The sequence below is a fragment of the Mesoplodon densirostris genome, chromosome 4 (genome assembly GCF_025265405.1).
Source record: "Mesoplodon densirostris isolate mMesDen1 chromosome 4, mMesDen1 primary haplotype, whole genome shotgun sequence".
Classification (NCBI taxonomy): Eukaryota; Metazoa; Chordata; class Mammalia; order Artiodactyla; family Ziphiidae; genus Mesoplodon; species Mesoplodon densirostris.
The window spans coordinates 107,437,125-107,463,493 of NC_082664.1; the positions used below are offsets into that span (position 1 = coordinate 107,437,125).

The 26,369-nt window shown below is 45.3% G+C and overlaps 1 protein-coding gene across 2 annotated transcripts in view; it reads right to left on the minus strand.

Moving 5' to 3' along the window:
• Nucleotides 1–26,369, minus strand: part of IGF1R (insulin like growth factor 1 receptor) — a 321,068-nt gene that overhangs the window by 40,535 nt on the left and 254,164 nt on the right. For both annotated transcript variants that reach the window (XM_060096894.1, XM_060096895.1), the window contains exons 3-8: nt 20,169–20,481; nt 16,232–16,380; nt 13,336–13,480; nt 4,064–4,278; nt 2,056–2,182; nt 322–560 (exon numbers count right to left, since the gene is read on the minus strand). In XM_060096894.1, the coding sequence (XP_059952877.1) occupies nt 322–560; nt 2,056–2,182; nt 4,064–4,278; nt 13,336–13,480; nt 16,232–16,380; nt 20,169–20,481 (1,188 nt within the window). The remainder of the gene's footprint in view (nt 1–321; nt 561–2,055; nt 2,183–4,063; nt 4,279–13,335; nt 13,481–16,231; nt 16,381–20,168; nt 20,482–26,369) is intronic.

Sequence of the window (26,369 nt, forward strand, 5' to 3'; positions counted from 1 at the left end):
ACCGTATCCAGTCTGGGCCTCCCAATGAGACCAACCCAGCACCCTGGAGGACCTGAGCTCACTGGTCCAGGACAGTCAGAATGATAATGGAAGGTGGTACTAAGTCCAGAAGATGGCCTGGAAGAGGCTAGGGTATTGGGAGTGGGAAAGAAATATGATACAGTATTATATATTGACAAGACAGACAAATAAAAGACAGACTGGCCCAGGACAGGGAGAGACAACAGGCACAGCTCAGTGTCAGCCCTCTGACTACATCTTGTCATGAGAGAGGACCCTGAGCTGACGAGGCGCGGGACGGCGGGGATGGTGCGTGAATACCTGAAGCATTGGTGCGAATGTACAAGATCTCGCTCTTGGCTCCACGGATGTGGTCATTCTCCACCATGGTGAGGGTCACAGCCTTGACGTAAACGGCATACTGTGTCCAGGGCTTCAGTCCATGCAGTAAAATGCCGGGCTCCACGTCCTTGTTGGGTGGGAGGTCCACATCTACCATGTTCCAGCTGTTGGAGCCGCAGGCATCCTGCCCGTCATACTCTGTGACGTTTTTAAAGGGTCTGAAACACAATCGATGAAGCTCAGAGAATGTTTTAGGCCGCTGACATCAAAGCTCTCAGAAACCTCCCCCCAGGGCCTCCCACGTGACACTTTCTATAATGGGAATTCTAGATAAAACGAATCATCAATTAGATCTTTATAGAAGAATAAAACTAAGCCACCGGACTCCAGGTTTCACAGTTCTGTACACACTATAGAATCGAACCCTCTGCCTCAGGAAGAGGAAGTTCCATAATTACTGGGATTGGAAATGCTGCTCCTTAAGAATATACGCAAATGCTCTTTCCCTCTCTTCCCCATTTTTTCACCATTAAGAAAAAACAAGCGTAGTCATTTAAAGCAAACATCATTATTGATAAAGAATAACTTCTGGAGAAAAATGCCTTTGCTACAGAAAAACAGCTTCTCAAATACAGCTTCTAAAATCTAATACGTTCACAAACAATTCTGATTGCTTAAGTATCTGATAACATTCAAATATTTAGTTTCCAGATTATCTCAGGCGCTAACGTCACTGTCAGAGCACTGGTAGACTGTTAAAGAGGATGATGGTTCTGCACAGATGCGGAGTTGGGCAGGGATTCCACGCCTCTCAGATGAAAGGGCCAGACAGACACTGGCTTCTGAAACAGACATTCACACACCCCTCCCTGTCGCTGTGATGGAAGATGAGTGACTCCCATGTGCAGGGACAATGAATGCCTGATAATCCCGCATCCTGCTTTTCTCATGGCAAGGGCACTCCCAGGGCCCCGGCTCCAGCAGGGGCAAAGGGTACCAGATGCTGCCACTGGTGGCTCTGGTTCCAGCTCCGGGGAAGCCAAGCACCTGGGAAAGGGACCTATGGCATCAAGGTGGGACCTGAGTGAGGAGGGTGACTAAGAGGCCTGGGGGAACCACCTGGATACAGGAGGCACAGGAAGGAAGGGGGAGACCAAGAAGAGCTGCCAGCTGGAGGGATGTCCTGGCTGCCCAGGCAGGCAAACGTCCTCTGAAAGCACAAGAAAAGCCCCCAGTAGATTTTGGGAGAAATTCTGAAAGGTTTGAGACGTGAAGGTCAGTCTTTCTCCATTCTCCGTCCCTTCTTTGGAGGGCTTATGACCTAGAGCAGAAGGCCACACCTTGGGAGGGGCCACAGATAGAGTGACCAGAATAGATGATGGACCCACCTGGAGGTCACCTCAAGGGGAGCCGAGCATCCTGAGGGGTGTTCCCAGACTATGGATTAGGGGGACCAAGGCTGCAATGATATTGCAACCAGGCCTTCCATCCCCATTCATGAATGTTTGGACTGACCTAATTCTCCACAAAACAAGTTTTCCCCTTTGGACTTATTTTATTCAAGCACCTCTAATCACCCACTGAAGAATGAAAGGCCTCAAGCTAACACTTTTTTGTTTGTAGCTGTCACTGGTGGTGACGGATGTCACATGACAGACAGGAGGGTGGCGAGGATGAAGTCCTGCCAACACGTCGCCAAGCACAGACACTCACGCTTCCTTGTAGTAGACGGTGAAGCTGATGAGGTCCCTGTAGTCAGGGGGCCGGTACCGGTGCCAGGTGATGATGATGCGGTTCTTCCACGTGGTGGTGGAGGTGAAGTGCAGGACGTCACTTTCACCTGGGGCAGAGGCACATCCATGAGTGACACCCATCTATGTCCTTTCCCTCCACGTGTCTGAGAGGTCCCCTGCCCTGTACTATGGCCCTCTCCCCCGAAGCTGTCTGTACTTGCAAAGCCCCTTTTTGGACTTCTCAGTGGCTCTCTTGTTTCTACTAAGGATCCAAACATTGTGCTACGTGGCCTCCAAGGGGCTCGGTCCTTTGCTCTAGTACACTTGGTGGCCCTGGAGTGATTCCTAACCTGGAAGAGAAGGACCTCTGGATGGAGCAAGGTGGCCTTGTCTCTCTGCTCTTCCCTAAGATGCAGGCCACCCAAGGGGCTGGGGAAGGTGAGAGTGGACCTTGATGCTGGGTGGACTCTTCTTAGACATGACGACACCTGTCTTGCACTTGTGGATATCTGCCCGCTTGCGTCAAATCACCAAAGACAGGTAACAGAGCAGCTGTGCCACAGAGGGGAACTTTTCTTAGCGGTATCGACACCTTCCTGTGCAAGGACACAAGAACGCCTTGGCGGCTCCAGCTAGCGCTGACGCGCCGCGGGGAATGGATTGAGCGCTGATCGGACCCATTTCACTTGGAACAGCCTTCTGCGCTCTGTGGGAAGGAAGCCTCTGCTGGTGAGGCATGACGGGGATGCTGCCCCGAGCCCCCTCGTGCTCCCGGACCTGATTCAAACTGTGGTGAGAACCCGGGAAGAACTGATGACTGCCTCCCTCGTGAAGACACAAAGCTCTCCTACGAATTGTCCTTCCCCCCGTGTCTGCCCGACTCCCACTGCACCCTCAGCAGGTGAAGAAGAGGCTAAAGGCAGTTAAAAACTGAGAAGTCTCTGGGGCAAAACGTGATGGATTGAGATGGGAAAAACACTGCAGTTCCTGCTAAAGTGTTATTTAGAGAGGAAACATTTTCAAGGGAAAATAAATGGCTACTGTATTCATGACCTGACAGGTCAGACTGGCCCACTCTAAGGAAAACACTTCGACAGCACTCTGCGCATCCGCTTCTGCTATGGTCTGAACGGGGAATGTGGTGAGGGCTGTGGCGGGGCATGTGAGGGAGAAAGGCCTTCAGCTCTGCGTCTGGTTTCTCGACTCTAAAAACTCTTCCTGAGCAACTCGAGTGTCTACCAGGTAAATCCAGAGCCAGCAAAACGAAGTCCAATGCTGATGGTTTCGTAGATTCTCTTGCGCCCGTAAGCGCACGTGCAAATCTCCCTGGATCACGTAGATTATTCTTTTCTAATACCTGTCCCTTATCAAAAGCCGATGGTGGAGAGACTATTTTTATAACTTGATCCAGCCACACAGAACCACACCATTTTTAAAAGCAGTTTTACATACAGGGTTAGGTGAGAAACTCACCGCTTAGAGGCAAAACCTTAAAGCAGAAGTCGCATAACCAGTGTAACATTATAATTATATTGTTCTAAATTTAAAAAGCAGTATCAATCCAGGGAGGCAGGCTCCCTCCACCTTTCATGTTGTGGTAGGAACCAGGTGGAGGCCAGGTCAGGGACAGGGGCCCCTGGCCTCCCCTCCACTCTGTGTGGAGACGGAGGGCCGGGCTTGCTCCCTCCCGGGGCTGGACAGGACCAACTCTCCCCTAGAAAATAATCCAACGGTGTGCCTGAGCATAAAAGACACTTAACTCTGTGTATTCTGTAAGCACCTCTTTAAAATCTGAGTGAGAACACATTTATAAATGTTTAGCACACACAAATAGATGCTATGGAAAATTTACAAATATGAATCTGCCCCACTACTGCCTTTGAAGATATCCACGTGTGAGCAAAGTGCTCGTTAAGGAGGCCTCATGTGAAACAAGGAGGGGGCCACGAACGGAAGCTGCTGTGTAGATAGGAGGAGGGTCCACTCACAGGAGGCTCTCTCTCCGTTGTTCCTGGTGTTTATGTCCCCTTTGCTCTGGCGCCCTTTAGTCCCCGTCACTTCCTCCATGCGGTAAATCTCGGAGACACACAATTTGGGATTGAAAGCAAAGTACATTTTCCCGGCTTTGATGGTCAGGTTGCGGTGGTCCCAGTCCCACAGCTGTTGCAAGTTCTGGTTGTCGAGGACGTAGAAGGAGTAATTCCTAGAAGCACAGAAATCAGCATCAGCACCCTTGCCCTTTGCCACCAGACACCCCATGCTGTGCCTCTTCGCCACAAAGCTCCAGAAAACACTGCCTTTGCGGGTAAGAGATGTAGTTATTAATGGTATCTAAGAAAGAATAGTCACTGTTAATAGCAACGATATGATTCAAGGACAATATCAAATAGATAAAACACTAATTAATTTGATGACCCCTATTACCAACAATAATGCTTCTCACACTGGAGGATGCTACTCAAATCATTCCCTAGAAATGCCTCTGGTTATTTCTCTGAAGCAGAGTATGTACAATAAGCTTGAAATCAGTCCATGGGAGAACGGATATGCTCTGCTACTCAACCGGAACAGCTTACAAATTTGCTGTAGAAAGTCTGCCATTATCCTTGGGGGTAAATCCCATCCCATCCGTGCTGTCAGCAGCATATGACGGGGTAGGAGAGAGAATGGGACAGGGAGACAGACTCGGGGGTGGACCAATCCTGGGTCAGCTCCCTCCTCCAGATTCACCCCACCCTGAAAAGCCTCAGCCGAAGTCCCCCGGGAAGGTGGGGGAAGATAAATGGCCCCCAATGGGCATTCCCCCAGGCCACCCATCCAGGCAACAGTAACTCAGTGTCCAACAAGTTTAGGGTGCACAAAGCTTATTTTCAGAGGGCTGAGCCCCACCCCAGGAGTTTCTCATTAGGAAGTCTGGGTGGGCTGAGAATCTGCATTTTTAACCAGCGCCCAGGTGATGCTGGGACCACACTTGGAGAAGCACTGGTCTAACAGACGCTGGGCACCACCGAGGGGCTGGAGGTCCAAAGCCGACCACGTCAGACATCGGTCCTGCTCCCAGTGGGTGGACACAGAAGCAGCAGACCCAGCTGCTTCTGAAGGAGAGGTGGGGGGACAGCCAGCATCGGCAACCACTAGCACTGGCCACCCAGAGACAAACCCATACCTGGGGAGGCAAGAGAGCAGACAGTTCCAGCTTGGGGTCTGGAGAAAGAGCCTTGCAGGTCCTTTCTGTCTGGGTCCATTGGTAAACCAGGCAGGCAGGGTCACAGATGCCATCTGAGTCCTCAGTGCTGACAGGTCTGCTCCCCACAGAACTCAGACCCTTCTCCCCCTCCTATCCCCCAGCCTGTTTCCTTCTGGGGCTCACTCAAGCACCTTCTACAAAACTGAGTCTAAGAACTGGTGCCACATTTTGAGCTATTTCTAGGACCCACTCAGGGATCCAACACATAAATAGTAGAGAAGGAAAGGATCCCAACCTTCTTCCCAGAGCTGGGACAGCCCAGACAGAAGCCCAGAGACCTCCTCTGCCCCGGGTGGTGTTCACTGGGCACCTCTGTGCATCTGGTGAGGTTCACTTACACCCGGACCAGGACCTCTACCAGGACTCTACCCGCCGGTCAGTCCACAGCCTGAGTCTCACTCATTGAGAGCAAAGCAAAAGCTATGGTTCCAGTGCTGTGAAGCCCACCTGTACATTTCCCTGGGAATTCATGAGGCATTCAGAGACAGGGGTCCAGGACTATCAATGCCATTTATGAGCTGCACAGCCTCAGGCAGGTCACTCAGTGCTTTCTGTAGCTCCGTTTACTCACTTATTGGACAACAAGGGGCACAAACGGTGTCATATGAGCTCCCTGTCGGTTTTAAGGGCCCAGGAGGAGTTACTGAGCTGAGGTGGATCTCTCCCTCAGCCTGAAGCCCAGTCCCTCCACGAGCACCGGGTCACGTCCGCGCAGGTGCTGGGGGTAGGGGTGAGGATCCTGCCCACAAAGGGGCACAATGAGCCAATGAGTCCAGAGGCAGCACCTCAGAAACCAAGCCAGGCTCCTCACAAACCCGCCTGAGGCCTCGACACATTCACGGCCACCAAGCCAGGTGACAAAAACTGGCAAGTCAACAAATCCTTTCCTTTCAGCAAGAGCTCACTCCCCAGCATCTGCTGGAAAAGGAACGTAAGACATTGTCCAAAGGAATCTAGACTTGGGCTACGTACCACAAGAGTGGTACGTAGGGTGGCGTGGCACTTCGTGTGTGCGCAAGGGTGGCGTGGCATGTGGAAGGTGGGGTCCACAGTGCCCCCCCGCATCTGCTCCCTCATTGCCAGGCTGCAGGTGATGCTGCCGGGAGAAGGGGTGTCCGCAGAGTTATACAACCGGAGGAGGGGTTCAAGGTGGAGGCAGATGCCTCCTATCATAGGCCACTCTTGCCCTCGGAATACTCCCAGCTCTGAAGGCCACTCTGCAGCATCAACACGAACCCCGTGGGTCTGGCTGCTCCCAGGTTCCCAAGTAGGCCACAAGGGACAAAATCTCCTTGTTGGTGCAGAAAGCTCTGGGCCGGGAGTAAAGGCCAATTACCCAGGTCAAATTGCTGACTCAACCTAGGATGAGGCTTTTATTTTAGTAAACTAATTTCACTAACAGAGAACATAACCGCACCGAAAATACCTTCTGAACAAAACATGCTTCTCCCCAGGGGAGGGAGCATGAATTATAAATCAGGAATTTGACAGATGAATGGCAGGCACACTGAAATTCTGTGTATGTGACTAATCACTTTGAAAAGCAAGATTATCTTTTTACAGTAAACATAAACATTTTTTTACAACACTGAGAAGCCCTGGAGCCAGGATACCAATATCAATAAAACCCGGGCGTTATGGAACTTGTGTAAGTGACAGAAAAATAAAAGTAAAACCCTCAACACAATGATAATCAAGCCATTCACGAGGTGTCTGTCAATACTGCTCTTGTTTTCCCAACCCCAGCTGGAAGCCCGGCTGCCCACACATTCCTTCCAGGATCAGGTGAGGATTAAGAGCCGGTAAAAGGCAGAAACTTGTCTGCATATCTTCAACACACACATAGACACACTTAGATTTTATTATTCCCTAAAGGAAATGCCTGTTTAAGTCAATTATTCTGTAATGTGATTTCCTAATTGTTTCTAAGCTGACTGCCTTTACATTCAAAACATATTAAAAAAAATCTGTTTATTCTTCTGTCCCTTACACAGGCTCCCTGGTGCCTGGGTTTTATCTATATTGGTATCCTGGCCCCAGCTCTCTTCAAGGTTGCAAAAAATGTTTGTTTCTACGCTTGGGTGGGCCCCATCTGCCAAAATGTAGACCAATGTGGGAGGTTATCTCCTCGAGGACATCTATATATTATCTGCATCAATATTCTAAACGCCCAGCACATACTATACACCTAACTGTTTTATTTATGGCTCCAGTCTCAGGGCTGTCCTACTTCTGAGTTTTCAACAACACCACCTCCCTGCCTGCTCGAATGAAGGGCAGGAAGGATGGGGATGCAAACGAAGGCGAAGTGCTGGGGATTCGAGTGGTACTTAGAAGACAGCCCCGGGTCCAGGGCTCGGACCACTGCACGTGGGAATCCAAAGATCGGGGTGGAGCGTCATCTCCACTCTCACTAAGCAATAACTCTAGGCAAGGTATTTCTTTGGCTTCTCCCCACCTGGGACAGATGGGGCTGAGGGTGGGGTCTCCAGCACATGGGGGCAGGAAGGGACATTCCCCCCTTTCCAAACTTTGCTGACAAATTGGAAAAAAAAATCATTAGTCCTTTTCATTTCTCAAAGAAAAAACCATGGCCTCTTTCGGGCGGTCCCTCGGGGGCATCAGAACCCAGCACATGGGGGCTTGTCTCCAGCAGCCGAGCCAACTGATGCAGGATTTGGTCTTTTCACGTATGCTGCCTCCAACGTGTCTGCAACGGATTGCTTTATACCACGTCCAATCTCCCCCAAAGTTCAATATTTACACCAGCCTCGGAGGTTCAGCAAGGGTGGGAATTTATATTCAAGTGGCACCAGGCACCAAACAGATACTCCGAAAACGTTTCCTCTTTGAGGGTTTTAAAAACAGCTTTACTGAGGTATAATTTATCTACCAAAAAAATTCACTCATTATAAGTGTACAGTTCCAGAAGCTTCAGTAAATTCATACAGGTGTCCAACCATCACCACGATGCAGCTTCAGAACATTTCCGTCATGCCAAAGTTCTTCATTCCCGATGGTGGTCAATCTCCAATTCCATCCCCAGCTCTTCACTGATCTGCTTTCTGCCTCCATAGTTTTGCCTTTTCTACAAAGCACATATTAATGGAATCACAAAATGTGTAGCCTTTTGTGTCTGACTTTTTTTCACTTAGCCTAATGTTTTTGAGGTTCACTCATGTTGTTACATTATTGTTGGGCAGTAATTGTGCCACATTTTATTTATCCATTTACCTGCTGATGGACATTTGGATTGTTTCCAGTGGGGTATTTTGGTGGTGTGGGGGGGTTGGTATCATGAATAACACTGCTATGAGCAATCACATACAAGTCTTGTGTGGACACATTTTCATTTCTCTTGGGTAGATACTGGGGTAGAACCTGGAACTGCTGAGTCACATGTCTGAGTGTATATTTTTTGGAAGTCTGGAAGAAGTGTTAAAGTATAGCCATGTTGCAACCTAATCTTAGAGTTGCAAGAAGGCAGAATAAAGCACAAAGTGCTGCAGTCAAGTGGTGGGAACATGAGCAGAGATGCCTATAACTGCATCCAAGAATTCCAATTCTTATAACCCATCACCTCCATCTACTTTTATTCTTTTCAGGGCAACAATCCTTGGTGGCACCAACTAATTTGAAATTTTAATTCATTTATCTGATGTATCACAAAATACGGTTGTTCAAATAAGGAAATTTTCAGAGAACAGAAATATTATCTTTCTTATTCAAGTGCTAAAAAATTAGCCATTTCATAGGAATCTTGTACATGTGTATTCCAAAATCCATTTCCTTCCAAAATAGCACGACCTTGATCTTCTTTTTTTTTTTTTTTTTTTGAAGTACGTGGGCCTCTCACTGTTGTGGCCTCTCCCGTTGCAAAGCACAGGCCCCGGACGCGCAGGCTCAGCGGCCATGGCTCACGGGCCCAGCCGCTCCACAGCATGTGGGATCTTCCCGGACCGGGGCAAGACCCTGTGTCCCCTGCATCGGCAGGCGGACTCTCAACCACTGCGCCACCAGGGAAGCCCAACCTTGATCTTCTTAATGTCTAAGGTTATTACTCCAGAAACACATCACCTTAAACAGAGTAATGTCCTCAAGGAAGCCTTGGCCATCTGAATTCTTCTGGACAAACTGAAGGCTGCCTATGTTGTCCGGCCCCTTTCTCCAGAGACCAGCAGCCCTGCTGTCTGTTCCGATGTGATTTTGCCTATGTCTGTCACCAGCCTGGACATCAAATTCCAGAATCAGCTCACTCTGAGTGAGGACTAAGAGGTCTAATCCAGGTAACGCTCTTGAATTTCATACTCTGGACTTGACTCCGTGGTCTGGGCTACTCAGGAGACATTTGGAGATGGGTTTCAGTTCCAGTTTGGAAAGCTAAGGGTGACACATACAAAGGATCTCTGTACTACAAATTTGTCTGTTCTCCACCAAAACAAAAGGCTACAAAACTTTCTTCCCGCTGAACAAAATGGAAGCACTTACTTATATTCTCATTGGTTATGAGAGGTACAAGAAAAATCATACTTTAAGGAATAGTGTGACAAGAAAATATTTAGGCAAAAAAATCAAAGGGTTTTGGGGATATGCTTCAGAGAAGAAGGAATAAAGGGGTAAAGTAGTGGTTTCCAGTCTTTGCTGCATATTGAAATTACCTGGGAATCTTTTGAAAAGCAATGATGCTTGGATCCCACCCCCAAACATTTTTTTTTTTTTTTTTGGTATGCGGGCCTCTCACTGTTGTGGCCTCTCCCATTGCGGAGCACAGGCTCTGGACGCGCAGGCTCAGCGGCCATGGCTCACAGGCCCAGCCGCTCCGCGGCATGTGGGATCTTCCCAGACCGGGGCACGAACCCGTGTCCCCTGCATCGGCAGGCGGACTCTCAACCACTGCGCCACCAGGGAAGCCCCACCCCAAACATTTTGATTGAATTAGGACAGAGTGCATCTTGGGCATCAGGATTTCTTAAAAGCCCCCAGATGATTCTAATGTACAGCAAAGTGTGGGAACCCGTGGGGTAAAAGTCATCTTGGCTTACACCAAAAGCACACTCAAGTGAAATGTTCTACTGACACTCTGGTAACTCAAAAGCCCTGAAAAGGTTCCACTGCCTATCCAAATTATAACCTCCACACCTGGGTGCATAACAGCTTACGTAATTCTCATACCACCTACCTCTCCAGTATTATTTGCCAAACAGGTCCCAGGATGCCCCAACTCATTGCCTTTGCTGCTGCCGCCTGTCCTGAAATGCCTTTCTTTACCCTCTGCTTACTGTTTCTGGAAACCCTCCAAGGCCTATCTCAAAAGCCACCTCTTCTCAGAAGCCTGTCTGATCTTCTTCTTCTTTTGTTTTTGTTTTTTTCTTTTTTAAGGTTTTTTTGATGTGGACCATTTTTAAAGTCTTTATTGAATCTGTTACAATATTGCTTCTGTTTTATGTTTTGGTTTCTTGGCCAGGAGGCATGTGGGATCTTGGCTCCCCGACAAGGGATCGAAGCCGCACCCCCTGCATTGGAAGGCAAAGTCTTAACCACTGGACTGCCAGGGAAGTCCCCTGTCTGATCTTCTTAATCAGATACCTGACTCTTTTTCATGCCCATGGCATGTGTCTTTTCTTTCCCTGTAGCACTCTGCAAGTTCTGCTCGGCACTGCTGGCATTTATCTATTTATCATCTACCTTTCTTCTCTTCCTCCCTCTGACTCTTCCCTTTTTTTCCCTTTTTTTTCAGGTTTGAGCAGAAGACTGTCTCTTTTTACAGCTCATTTTGCATTCTTTTTAAAAATTTATTTATTTTTATTGAAGTATAGTTGACGTACAATATTATATAAGTTGCATGTGTACACACAGTGATTCACAATTTTTAAAGGTTATATTCCATTTATAGTTATAAAATATCGGCTATGTTCCCTGTGTTGTACAATATGTCCTTGTAGCTTATTTATTTTATATGTAATAGTTTGTACCTCTTAATCCCCTACTCTTAAATTCCCCCTCCCTCCTTCCCTCTCCCCACTGGTAACCACTAGTTTGTTCTCTGTATCTGTGTGACTCTTCACTTCTTACAGGAGTGAGGGGAGTAGGCAAAGGGGCTGGACCTAACCCTCTTCCTAAATCTGAGAAATACAGAATTGAGTTGTTGCTACTGGTCACACCTGATACAAAGCCAGCAGGGGTATTCATCACAAGCGAGGATGACCCATACATTTTTGGTCATGGGTGAGGAAGGCAGCTGAGAGAACACAGCTCCCATCAAGAGAGGCAAGGTTCTCAAGCTCTATCTAAAGAGAGAGCCTCCAAACAATGGCAGGCAGGAATCCAAGGCTAGAAGCCCAGCATCCTCAGAGCTACAAGGGCTACTAACCAGCAGCAGGTTCACCATTGCCCTTCCCTGACATCTAAAGTACTATCAGCAGGGCAGGGGCCTGAAGCTTAGCTGAGCTTGGAAGTGGCCCAAACACCTAAGCAATGACATACATCTGTAAGAAGACCCCACTGGGACTTTGGGTTTTACACGTGATTCAGATAATGAGAAATACATCATAAATATTCTTGCAAATAAAAATCACACTTTAATTTTCAGCTACACTCAAGTGCATAATACTTTTAGTTAACACACAACTGAAAGGTAATCACATCATGTAATAATTCCTAATAAAAATTAATGAAACTCTCCTGTTAGCTTTCCCCTCTATGTATATCACTTGCTCAGCCTGGAAAAAAAAAAAAGAATGTGTATCCTCAAGCAGCAGGAAAACTTGCAGGTACCAATACGCCAAAGCAAAAGTGCTTACCAACACCAGGGTTTCCAGAAACACAAACCTACTTGGAGGAAAAAAAATAAAAGAACTGTGCTAAAATTTTAAAATTTAACACAACCAACAGTAACACCATCACCTCAAATTGGCAGAGCCTCGGTTTGCCATGTCGGTGACCTGGGACACTTGGTCTGGGCACAGTGGCAGCCTACTAGGATTCACCAAAAGAAAGACATTTTTCTAAAGAATCAGTGTTCCCAGCGGGGAGGACAGTGTGCTTTTCAAGGATGGAATGAAGAGCTGCCCTCTCTCTTTAGCTATATCAGATGATGGAATTTTAAGAATTTAAGACTGACCAAGAGTGAGTCTGAGAAAAAGCAGGAAGGCTGTAAGGAAACCCTTATGCGGTAACTTTATCCAGTCGGGGCACATAAATCAGCAAGGACAACCTTTCTCATGACCTTCCCACCTCTTGCTCTCCTAAATTATTTCCCCAAATTCTCTTTAGAAGGAATTAACTCATTAATGGACGTCTCCTTTTATTTCAAAGCATTAGCTTAAAACCAGGCAAGAGCTGTATTTAAAGGGGGGGGGGGTCGGTGAAGAGAAGCATGTATGCAAAGGAACACCTGGGCTAAGTGCTGGAGAGAAATTGCGCGTGCAGGAAGCACCCGCTTTTATTCCTCCTCTGGTGAAAGGCCTCCGGCTAGTTTAAAACCCTTATCACAAAGCAGGTCTCTGCAGAAGGCAAAAATTCTCTCAGTAGCACAAATCCTACAAGCTGATCAATAGAAACAATTCTGTGAATCAAGATTTCTTTGTAACAAAATGAACTGTTCATATGCCTCCAAATCTCTGATGTTCTAATACATCTGAAAAGATGGAATGGCTTTTACGTAGCGGACTACAGCACCCTGAGGCAGATAAGGGACCCATAAATGATTATTTCATGGAGAGGTAAGCACTTTAGACCCACTCCCAGTGCTTTTGGCAGCCCCTACTGCAGCCCCATCTGCTGCTTTGCTGGCCACAGTCAGACACGTAACCCTGGATGGGTCACAATCCAGTCCTGAGGATGGAGAATTGTGACTACACGAGACCCTATGTGAGGAGGTGCCCGCACTGCTGTCATTTTCACTTTTTCTTTTTAATGAGAAAGGGCTCTTCCCTTAGAAACACAGAACTTTAAAATGCAGGCTGCTTACTCTGTGGTGGGAGAATGTCAGCTTGTGAAATTTGGAGCACTTACCCCTCTAGCTGCTCCTCTCCTAGGATCTGGCGAAGGTTCTTCAGGAAGGACAAGGAGACCAAGGCATGGGAGTGGCGGATCTTCACGTAGCCCGTCACGACCTCGATGAGTCCCATGAAGTTCTCCAGTTCCGAAGCGATGTTGTCTACAGTAAGGGGGACCGTGTTACTGAGCATTCACTAAGCGTGAGCGGGGCGGACACACTTGGTTTCTCGCGAACACATGTGGAGAGCAATTCAGTGCGGGTCTTGTTTTCATGGTGCCACTGAGGTGCTCGGGCTTCACGGGACCCTTGTCCCTTGTCAAAAATGCGTTTCCCTAAGCTTGGCTTTCAACACCCTCGCCTTAGATGGGGCCCCTCAGGCCAGGGAACGGGAGTTTCTAGAAGGCTGGGTACTGCAGCTCCCAGGCTGATTAACGGAATGTAATATCATAAACACCAGACTGCCAATTAGCCAAGGCGGGCACATCTAGGGAACTTCTTTAATATGCTCTGTCAACAGACAGTGCTGCCGCCGAAGTACAAGGGATGATGAAATAAACAACATTCCCTCAGTCTCATTAGGAACTGCCTTTGCCACAGTTCTAGTTCCTAAGATACAGGGATCTATATTTAAAGCTTCCATCTTACTAAGACTGGAAGAAAATGCACCAAAACGTTAACAGTGGTTATCGGCAGGTAATTTTTAAAAATTCATTTCTATGCTTCTACGTTTCCTATAATGCACAGTCATAATTCTCACAGATATAAAATAGTTGGGAACATCGTTGCTAATAGATGTGTAAAAATGACAAGATGTATAAACAGTGTATTTCCTTTAGTTTTGTAGCCTATTTTTTTCTCATAGTAAATAAAAGACATAAACTTCAGTTCAACTTATGCCAAAATTGTAACACATACTATAATGAATTGGGTGTGGTTCAACTAACAGAATTTTACTGTGCATGATTTGTGAAGGCTTAGTTAATAAAAGGTTCTATCTTGCTTTCAATTGATAAACATCAAAGACTAAGTGTACTGTCCTCCAGGGTAACACCCTACATTTATGTACAGCTTGATGGTTTTCCAAGAGAAATGAAGGAGAAATTCAAGTTGTAAAGACTAGCGGTTGCCTGCAGTTGATGTTTCAAGGAAAAGATCCTGAATTTTAAATGTGGGGCGGGGGACTTCCCTGGTGGTGCAGTGGTTAAGAATCCACCTGCCAATGCAGGGGACACGGGTTCAAGCCCTGGTCCGGGAAGATCCCACGTGCCACAGAGCAACTAAGCCCGTGCACCACAACTACTGAGCCTGCACTCTAGAGCCCGCGAGCCACAACTACTGAGGCTGCGTGCCATGACTACTGAAGCCCATGTGCCTAGAGCCCACACTCCGCAACAAGAGAAGCCACTGCAATGAGAGAAGCCTGCGCACCACAACAAAGGCCCAACGCAGCCAAAACATAAATAAATAAATAAACAAACAAATAAATAAATAAAGTTAAAAAAATCCTCACGGTCAAAATCTGAAAGATTTATTTATAAAAATAATAATAAATAAATGTGGGGCAGGACTCATGCCTTCTAGTCAAGGCTGAGGAAGGACCTTTCCAATGAGATGTCTAACCGATTTCCTGTGGTGGCTATAAACTGGAAGGCACATTTCATCATCATGCACAAATATGTACCAATTCCTTCTCAAATTATACTTCTCCATGGATTTAATTCATGGATTAAATTTTTATCTTGAAGATAGGAATATAAGAAAAAAAGAAGGGTTAGCCATTTAAAGGATATGTTCTAGGGAATGAGGAAATCTTTTTTAAAAATTAAGAAATCTAGTAAGTGCAAAAAGAATAAAACTTCAGAATACCATGAAAGTAAGAAAATTCTAGGTGTGTGGAAACAAAGTTATCTCTGTTGTAGAGGAGTGAAAGGTGTTGTGAAAATCAAGGGCTATCCAAAAATTCAAAAGAACTAAGCAGAAAACTTGTTGCTGCCATCTCTAAACCATAAGAATAGAGCTCACTCATTGTACAAATAGTATTAAGGAAAAGTAAATGCACAGAATAAATAGGTCATTTTTGCCCCTCAAGCTATAAAAAAAAAAGAAACAAACTTCTTCACAAAAGGATTTAGAAAAAAATTCCTTTCAACCTCAACTCCTTCTTATTATATTTCTCCTAGCTTACAAAATTATCAGTACCTTCACCAAGTGGTTCCAGTGGTGGAGAATTTAAGGCACCGTTACTAGAAGCCTCTGTCAATTACAGATCAGAACTGAAAGTATCACCAAATAAGTCAACAGGAAATGCTTCACACAAATGCAATTACCAGGAACGCCATCTACTGCAAATAATGGGGATTCTGTAGAGGGTGAGATTGAAGCTTTAAATGCATGATGACATACATATACTTTTATCTCTTTTGGTTCTCAGAAATAAATTTGGAGATCGGCCACTTTTGGACTGAATACAATTTTAAAGTGATATCATTAAACTCTTCCCTTGCTCAGGATCTTCAATATATCCAAGTAACCAAGACTCTTTGGACTTAAAGCTCTGAGGACTTGGCTCCAGCTGGAGACTGCTGAGTCATACCTTTGATCCATCAGTCTCTTCTGGGGTTTGTACGTGTTAGGATGTGTGTATTCTGCGTAAGATGTGACTTAAGAAAGATGAGGGATGACCCTCTGAAGAAATAAACGCTGTGCCAATGGCTAAAAGTCAGACGGCCTTTCAATCTGTTTTTTATCTTTGAGGGAAACTCAAAGGAGGGGCATTGAGCATGAGGCTTACGCACCATGTTGTTTTTCTAGGCCCATATTTCAGCTGTGAGTCATGGATGAGTAGGAAAAGCATCGACAAAAGAAAACCAAGAGATCTGACCCTCTCTTCCAGGGAGATGGAATACTTACTGCCGCGTCGGATATTAATGAGTAGATTGCCCTTGAAGATGGTGCATCCTTGGAGCATCTGAGCAGAAGTGACAGAATCAATGGTCTTTGTCTTTTTTTCTTCCTCACACACTTTGGGACAAGGGCCTTCGCAAGGGATGCAGTACATGCTGTTGAAAATAAACCAACCCAAAACACAGAGAGCTGAGTCTGTCTTCTTGCGTTTAAAAAAATCATAAAGATATGCTTTTATTCTAGGTGTCTTTACAGTCCACATTACAAAAAGCAACTGGTGGAAGCATTCAAGTGGTCACACTGTTTCTCATCCCCAAGCCTACCCAGGATAAGCCACTCAAATTGCAACCAAAAGGAGAAACTGCCCACAAAGGAAAAGCATGCTGCCTGTTTCCAGACAAAACACATGATACACCCTTGAGGCATGTGTGTATCATAGGCTGGGAGTGGTGAGCCAGCTGGTCCCATGTGGGAGAAACAGCCTTGCAGAAAGAAAGCACCAGGGGCTCCCAAGAAGAACAGAACTGTTCTCTGATGTTGTAGCCCCTGCTGGCACACCCTGGAGGAGCCACGGGGAGAGTGGACAGGGACAGCAAAGGGACGGCAGAGTCTCTGCCTGCCACTAACGGGAATCTAACTCCTGCAGCCAGCGGTCCAGCAAAGTCCAATGAGGGATTCCAAAAGGCATGTGCTATAGCACAGATCCATTATTTTCTTGCTAAAGCACAACTGAAATAATTTCTTGACAGTGTTTAGCAGAAACTTGTAAATTGATCCAAATGTTGTTTTCGCTGCATACACAATAAAAACAAGGAACTTCCATTACTTTGTAATGAGCTCCTATTTCACATGCAATCTTGAACATGCCACAAACCACCAACAGTCAGGGACCAGTGAGTGACACTGGCACTTTTCCTGCTTACCTACCCTTATTTAGTAAACAGTGGACAAAACACTAATCCAGCTGCTGAACCACAGAAAGTTGGGTCAATTTCCAAACAAATAAATGATACAACATTATGGGATGTATGTGTAATAGGACAGTGAATTGGAGAGCCACTATATTTACAAGATGGTTCTTGAATGATCGTTCAAACTTCATGAAGTGAAAAACAGTCAGGAAAACAGTGTGAGTTATAGCTCTTAGCATTAAGTACCCCCCACCCTGAACCTTACTGCATATTTAAGGCAAAGATGAAGGGTTTTGTTTAAAAGCTTACAGATAAATAAAATTTCCCTACTGTTTTCTTATTTCATGTTGGGAGAACAGGAGGCAAGGTTTCCAAAGGAACTGGGCCAACCATAGCAACGGAGGTTTCTCCCTTCTCTAACATCACACTCAACATGCTCACTTCTAGAGTAGGTAGCAGCTTTTCTTCAGTACTCTTTGTTGGTCTTTTATTGCTTCTAATTTACCTACAAACCAGATGATGCCCCACCTCCCTTTTCAAAAACTCTTTATTTTGAAATAATTATAGACACACAGAAAGTTGCAAAAGTAGTACAGAAAGGTTCTGCGTACCCTCCACCTGGTTCCCCCAATGGTTGCATCTTACATAATGATAATGCAATATCAACACCAGGAGACTAACACAGGTACAATGCCTGCATATACTTCCATGTCATCTTATCACCTGTGTAATCACCACAACCAGCTAGCCCATCACCACAAACATCTCCCTTGTGCTACCTGTACAGTCACCCTGCCCCCACATCTCTAACTCATGGCAACCACTGATCTATTCTCCATCTCTATTATGTTGCTATTTTGAGAATGTTATATAAATGCAATCATATGGTGTGTGACCTTGTGAGATTGGCTTTTTTCACACAGCATAATGTCCTTGAGATCCATCCATGCTGTGTGTGTTTGAATGGTTTGTTTCTTTATATTGTTGATTGATATTCCATGGTGTGATGGATCACGGTTTACTTAGCCGTTTACCTATTGTGGAGCATCTGTGCTGTTTCCAGTTTTTGGCTGTTACAAATGAAGCTGCTACAAATAACTGTGTACCTAACTGTGTTCCTTTGTGGGAACCTAAGTTTTCATTTCTCTGTGATAATTGTTCAGGAGTGTAACTTCTGGGTTGTAGGTTAAGTGTATGTTTAGTTCCCCCTGACATTTTATTCAAATAGCAATTTCTGAACCAAACACCTTTCTTAAAATGTCTAGGAATCATCCAGCACTTAAAAAAAAAGTCTTTCTAAGAAAGTTGTCTGATTACATGTTGATAGTTTAAGCGTCCTCAAATCCATTCTGGTACAGAGAGGGTATACACAGTATTAAAAAATAAATATTTTAAAGTAAGGGTCAAATAGGCCTTAAAGGCTGAGAGGGGGATTTATTAGTTCTTGATGGCATTTTATTTTAAAGTGTAAAAGGGAGATCTGTAGATTTGAACAGACTGTAAGCATTGGTAGGAAAAATAACAGCTCAATTCTTTGAAGAATGAATTACAGTAGAAGAAACTGTCACAGTGCACAGCACATCCCACTTTGCCTGCTACTCTGGCAGCTGCAGATGCCTGAATGCCTCCAGACACCACAGGAAACACACCCGAAAGGCAAAGAAGTTATGACCCAAGGCCATGCACCAGCTGCCTCATCTTGGCCCCCACCCCTGGGGAGGAACTGTGGCTGAGCCTTAACTGGATTCCAGGCACTGCCCAGGGTACTGGCAAAGCCTTTTTAAGTTCTAGGACGGTCAATAAAATGTGAGTAAAATGTGGCAGACTTATTTTGGGTGGAATATGTATACTCTCCAGTTCACTGGCACCCTTGGCACATTTGAAATTTTAAAGTATTTAAAGTAACTTTTACTATAATAACGGTTACAGAAATGATGACAGGTAGAATGCTCTACATTTAATTTTATGAAATAATGTGAGCTTTACCTCTGATTTGAAGTTAAGCCTATGGAAGGAGCAACATCTCCAAATATTACACCAGAAACAGATTCCCCTTTACCAAGACTTGCTTGATGACGTTTGCAGAAACAGAAGGCAGCAAACAGAAGGGAAGTTACACGTTATACTCAAAATGAATGTTTCCTTTTCCAATGGTATTTTATATTTGTAGAATAGTTTTATTTTGAAGAACCTCGAAACGTAAGGATCCTCTGGTACTAATCATGAAGTAGGCATTTAGTCCATTACAATAGCACTACTCTCTCCTAAGAGTTCTCTGCTGTGCTCCAGAGGAGGAAACAGCATCCCCAAATCTCTAGCCCTCTCTTGCTTCCAGGGTTATAGTCCTGTATTTTATAACAATTCTGGCATTGCTTTTTCAAAAACTTAAAACCAATGACAAATTCACAGAAGTCCAGTTGGCATGCACGAGAAGGATGCTGTTTGCCGTACGAAACTTCTTCGTTTCCCAAGAGAAGTCTCAATGTTCAGGAAGCAAAATGAGAGAGACAGAGAAAACTGAGGGAGGGTGAAAGGTGCGTGTGTGTGTAGGAGGTGCTGATGGAACAAACTGCTTGCTCTTAGCGGCAGCTAGTTCAGGCAGGACGGGAGCCAGTGCTAAGAGATTTTGGAGGCCTGCTCACTGCCTTAAGGATGCTGGTGGGCTTGCCGTGTCTCCCTTCCCGCACTCCCAAAGCCTTCACTGGTCTAGTGTTGAGTAGCATTGAGGGTGAGAAAACCTCAACCTACGGTCTCCCCCACCGGCCTGCTGCTGGGGGTGGCAGCCCTGCATGTGCACAGGGGGTCAGTGACCTCCGGGGACCTGAGCCCGCAAATCAGGTACTTAATTCCAAACGGCCAGGCACTAGCCTTTCCAGCCAAAAAAACTCCCCGCTGCTCTTAGAGTCATCAGAAGCTGAAGTTATACCAGCCCTCTGCGGTGGCCCCTCTCCCTTAACCTCCCCAGGGTCCCACCCGGATGGAGCCACTGGCGGCTCCAACCTTTCTGCCCACCCCCAGGCCCCAACACTGACCTCTGGCTGCCGTTGCGGATGAAGCCCGACGGGCACTCCTGCATGCACTCGCCGTCGTGGATCACGAAGCCCTCGGAATCGCTGCTCTCAGCGTTGGGGATGTTGGCGCAGAAGTCACGGTCCACACAGCGCCAGCCCTCGAAGCGGTAGGTATTGGGCGGGCAGCTGGGCACACAGACACCGGCATAGTAGTAGTGGCGGCAGGCCACGCAGGCCGTGTCGTTGTCGGGTGCGCTGCAGCTGCCCAGGCACTCGGGGTGGCAGCACTCGTGGTTCTCCGTGCACGCCCGCTTCCCGCACGCGCTCGGGCACACTGTGGGTGACAGGCAAGGGTGTGAGGCTGGCTGAGAGCCAGATCGCTCCACCTGGCACAATCCAACCCACCAACCACAACGCGATCCCCAAATGGAACGTCGCTGGGCGTTGGACTTGAATCAACAGTATTACATACTGAGAATTGCATTAAGGCAGGGAGCAAATACTCTGAGTTTGGTGTCAGGTGAGCAGGGTTTAATATCTAGCCTCTCCTATTTGACTATGTTTGGTCTTGGAGGAGTCCTTACCATCTCTGACCTTGATCCTCTCTTTTCTCATCTACAGAATGGGGTAATAATACCCATCTTGGAAGGTTACCTGTGGCATGTGTGACACCGTGGAAGCCCTATGTGGACAATACAGTTTATTATTACCTTAGAAGGCATTATATGTGCTACTTAATCTGCATTTTACATATGTGCCTTATTGAAATATCTTGAAAAGCCTTAGTGTGCAGAAATGCTCATTTATTTTTGAAATGGATAAACTAGAATATGCTAAAGATGATACCATTCAGGCTGACAAAATAGCTTTAGAAAAGTTTGTGCATGCCTGTGTCATATCAAAGGTCTTACCCCAAATAAGCAATGATATCTCAACCTAATATATCACAGAGAAGTCCCCATGTCTGATGGTAATTCTCAAATATAAGAAAGTGCGTGGGTGGGCAGTGTCTCGAGCCCAGAGGATCATAGGATATTACAAACTATCTACTCTGACCCCCCTATGCTAAAGTTAAGTGAAAGCAGTGTCTAAAAACAAGAGATCCACAATTTTTGTCCCAAATAGATGAGCTGGCATTTATTTCCATTAACAATGCTGTAAGGATCACACTCTAGGGGCTGTTTGCCTTACTAGCCAGTAAAGTATAAGTCAACAAAATATGAAATCTGGTTTGCATTATATGCTTCCTACTTTTTCCTTGAGTTGGAAAACAACACAAAATTATTTAAATATGTATATTATTGACTCTGACATGCATTATTTAGTGAAGATTCTATTATTTTCTTTATAATAAAAAAAGATGAAAAAATCAGAGATCATAGATAAGAAAATACATAGAACATCTAGTTCGCTTGACCACAACGTCATCTTATCAGTACCTCCATGGAGACCCTCCCAGATCATTTCCTACGCATGTGCATGCACATATAAATATAAATATCTATAAAAAAGGATCAAGTCATTCTGAAAGCATTTTTTGGCATAACATACTGTGAATTTGACAATAATTTAACAGCTGCGTTGCATGCCATAACACAGTGTATCGTAAGTTATAATCAGTCTCCTACTATTAGACATTTCATTTATTGCCAACATTTTATTAGTACAATGAGCACTCAATCTTCATGAGAATTCTTAATTATTTCAGTAGAATCAATTTCCAGAGTTAGCCTTGCCGGGTCAAACTGTCCTCTGGGAAGTTGGTACCAATTTACACATCCACTAGCTGCATGGAGGAGTACCCTATTTTACTGCCAAGAGGTGCATTTAAAAACAGGTATCAGAACCTGGACAAGTTCTCATGATACTGTCAGGCTTAAAATAATTTTGCAAGTTTCTTCTCTGATCATCATTTTTGGCTGAGACAAATAGGTGGCCTTCCATTATTTATTCTTATCTATTTTGGTAATAAAACCATGATTTTTAATTGGGCATTTTGCCACCCAGCTACATATTATATCTCCCAGCCTCTCTTTGTAGCTAGAAGTGACCTAAGTTCTAGCCAGTGAGACGCTAGAAAACTTTTGGGGTGGAACTTTCCAGAAGAGTCCTTAAAACAGAGCGGGTACATCTTTCCTCCTCATTGCTGGCTGGAATGCAGGTGTAATGCCTGAAGCTCAAGCAGCCATCTTGGGCCATGAGGTGACACATTAAGAACAGTGGAGGGCTTCCCTGATGGTGCAGTGGTTGAGAGTCTGCCTGCTGATGCAGGGGACAGGGGTTCCTGCCCTGGTGCGGGAGGATCCCACATGCCGCAGAGCGGCTGGGCCCGTGAGCCATGGCAGCAGACCCTGCATGTCCGAAGCCTGTGTTCCGCAACGGGAGAGGCCACAACAGTGAGAGGTCCGCGTACCGCAAAAAAAAAAAAAAAAAAGGAGGGGCTTCCCTGGTGGTGCAGTGGTTAAGAATCCGCCTGCCAATGCAGGGGACACGGGTTCGAGCCCTGGTCCGGGAAGATCCCACATGCCGCGGAGCAACAAAGCCCGTGCGCCACAACTACCGAGCCTGCGAGCCACAACGACTGAGCCCGCGTACCACAACTACTGAAGCTCACGCGCCTAGAGCCCATGCTCCGCAATGAGAAGCCACCACAATGATAAGCCCACGCACCACAACAAAGAGTAGCCCCCACTTGCTGAAACTAGAGAAAGCCCACATGCAGCAACGAAGACCCAAAGCAGCCATAAATAAATAAATAAATAAATAAATAAACAAATACAATAAAATAAAACAACTCATTAAAATCTCTTAAAAAAGAACAGTGGAGCATGATAAAAGGAACTTGGTCCTTCATGACTGTGTAGCCAGTAGGCTAACCCTGGATTGCTTACCTCTAGATTTCTTTACATGAATAAGAAATAAACTTGTGTCTTGTTTAAGCACCTGCTATTTGTTAGATGCAACTGAACGAATCCCAACTGAGAAGTGTCTTCAGAGCCAATGTATAATATAAGCAAAGCAGAAGACTGTTCCTGTTGGTCTACGTAATTTTGGTTTACCAGAACTGCCTCTCAAGGACTTCTGCCTGTTTCCAGAAACTAATCTACCCAACAGATTACAAGGAGTAAAGATCTCTAGTCACACCAGAAAGGTACGTTGCTGTAGGGGCTCCTAAAATGGTGGGATACATATACAGGCTACCAAGGGGATCATCTTGAAGTTGATAACACCAATTTGAATGTACAAGCTTAGTGTATTTGCAGTAAATGCACACACAAACACCACACACACTTTACTCTCAAATCTCACACTTAATCTAATAATCACATAGATTAAATGACTATTTAAGTTCAAATATATCCATTACAGAAGTAACTTCAATGCCCAAGATCTAAAGAAACAATAAAATTGCAAACCCTAAGTTCAAGTTTTTAAACTAAAAACAAGAGAACTTAAGTCTGCCTATCCTTCATTCAATCATCCACTTAGCAACTATTTATTGAATGTGCGCTGCACCTGTATGCCAGACCCTGTTCTTAAGAGATGGACAATACAGCAGGTAAGAACAGGAGTGTGTACAGCCTGCCCTGGGCACCTGGGTTCCCGGGAAGGCTTCACAGAGGTGTGGAGGCTGGAACTGAAAACTGAAAGCTGAGGAGGATAAGAATAACACAGATGAAATTGCATGTAAATGTGTGTAAAAGCAACTGAGTTGCTGTGGTGGGAGAACTGGGTGCTCGTGAAGATGGCAGGGGTCCAGTAACAGGTGATGCTGGGAGAGAGGAGGGGGGCAGCTCAAAGAAGCATTGTAGGCCTGTCTGAGGGGTTTCGGCTCTTTGGTGGACAATGGGCATCACTGAAGCTTTTGGGCAGGAGAGCAATGTGGTCTAATTTTCATATTAGAAAGGTCATCTGGCAGCAACACAGAGGGTTATGATGACCAGAGGCGGCAGAGCTAAAAGAAGAGGGATGAGGCCAGAGGAGAAATGTTATGTTGTCCCTACAAAGTTCATGTTATATAATAGATCTGTGAGGTTCACATAGTTAAAATGAAACTAGCTGTAGAAACCATGCTCACGGTGTCACAGCACAAACCTGCCGACTGAGCACACACCCCATTCAGAGCACTGAAGTCCCGGGAGCTGCTCATCAGCCATCAGCCGCCACCAGGCTTTGTGTTTAGAGGAAGGAAAATTGATTAAGAATCTTACGATCATCATCAGAGACTAACTGGGAACAATACCTACTTGTAAAACCCTTCTTTCCTTGCTTACAATTTAAATAAAATGCTATATAAAATGACGAGTAGCAGACATCAATATTAAAAAGCTATTAATGTAGTATGAAAAACTAAGAGCATTTAAAAGAATAGAAAAATGCCTGTGTGCGCTTGCTTAGACTCAAACATAAATGTTGGGCATTTCCAGTAGGAGAAAGAAAAAAAAAAAAAAACCTGACAAAGTATCTGTAGATATGTTTTGCATTCCATTCCCCATTCCACTGATACAGCATCTCTGGGCAGTGGTCCATTGCAAACCGCCCCCCCCCGCCCCCTCCCGAGGTGCATTACTAGAACTGCACCGTCAGTCAGTTCTTGCAACAAGCAGCACACAGGTTAGGGAATTAGGGTTTTGTTTCAGCAATGGGAGCTACTTCAGAAGGAATTTCAGTAAAGCTTAAATTAGGTAAAATCCTATTCTTTAAAGATGGAACAATTCCTCTTAAAGGGATCACAAATCAAGATCACAAATCTTCTACATCACATGATGCAACTGTGCACAAACATGTATCAAATGCTTTTGGGGAATAAAAAAAGGGGTGTGATGGGAAGAGGGAGAGAAAGGTGACTATTTGCTGGAGGACAAACCCCAGGAATGGAAGCCAGTGTTCCCCTGGCTGCAGCACCACCTGAGAGGAGTCTGGGAGGGAAGCAGGGGAGCCGGCGGAAGTTCAGGATTAGAGAGTCCTGGAGCCAGCCCCAGAAGCCCGCTGTAAATTTTGCCTCATCTCAATGTATATAAATATTATTAGTGTTCAGGACTATTAAGGGATTTCTTGAAAAGCCCCGGGCAGTGTGTCTCGCCAGCAGATGGATGGCTGCTTCACACGAGTGCCAAAACTTAAAATTTAGTACAGTTACCAAATTTCCAATTACAGAGCTAAGGGAGAAAGGAAGGGAACTTCTTCCCTGGCTTCCGTGAATAAGGAGCACACCTAGCATGATGAAAGGCATTTCTACTTTTAAAAATAAAAGGAAAATGGAAGGTGCTATAAATGAACAAATACACAGCGGGGAAAGCAAATTGATTTTGCCCATGAGATCTTTCTATTCATTGGAATTTTTACAATGACCAACAATAACAACAAACGCCTATGTAAACTGTTGGAAAAGCTAATGACAGGTCCCACATCTACAGTAAAAGGATTCGTTCAGGGCCACAATCCCATAAAAATGAGGCACTGCATTTAAAAGCTCATTTTCTTCATTTTGGGGGACAGCAAAAAAAGTCACATACATCAACCTTTAACTCTCTTCCTCCTTCCCTGAGTTCTTATATTTATTAAATTCTTTCTAGGGATTTTAAAAACCTTTCTTTCTGTACTTGCCAATAAGCTCTTTAACAATCTTTACCTCAGAGAAACTATTTTTAAAAGCATATTTTGGAAGAGAAGATGGAGAACTCATCCTCTTCACATGGAACTAAAAATTGAAAAGGGGCCACCTAGCCACACAACTTCAAAGAACACATTCTATACCAAATAATTTCTTTTTTAAAAAAAAATCTTTATTGGAGTACAATTGCTTTACATTGTTTTGTTAGTTTCTGCTGTATAACAAAGTGAATCAGCTATACGTATACATATATCCCCATATCTCCTCCCTCTTGCATCTCCCTCCCACCCTCCCTTACCCCACCCCTCTAGGTGGTCACAAAGCACTGAGCTGATCTCTCTGTGCTATGCGGCTGCTTCCCACTAGCTATCTATTTTACATATCCCAAATAATTTCTAAAGGATAGAACCAGTTCATGGATGTTGAAATAAGGTCAAGTTTCGGAATCAAAATACAGACTGGTATAGGGTCCCCTCAGGTATTTCTGGGTACCCTAAGGGACACACCACTGTTCCATATAAAAAGAGGGTGCCTTTCCTAAGAGAGAGGCGTCACTATGCATTAAGGTCAACTGCTGCTAACTCCAGGAAAGCACACTTTGACTTCCC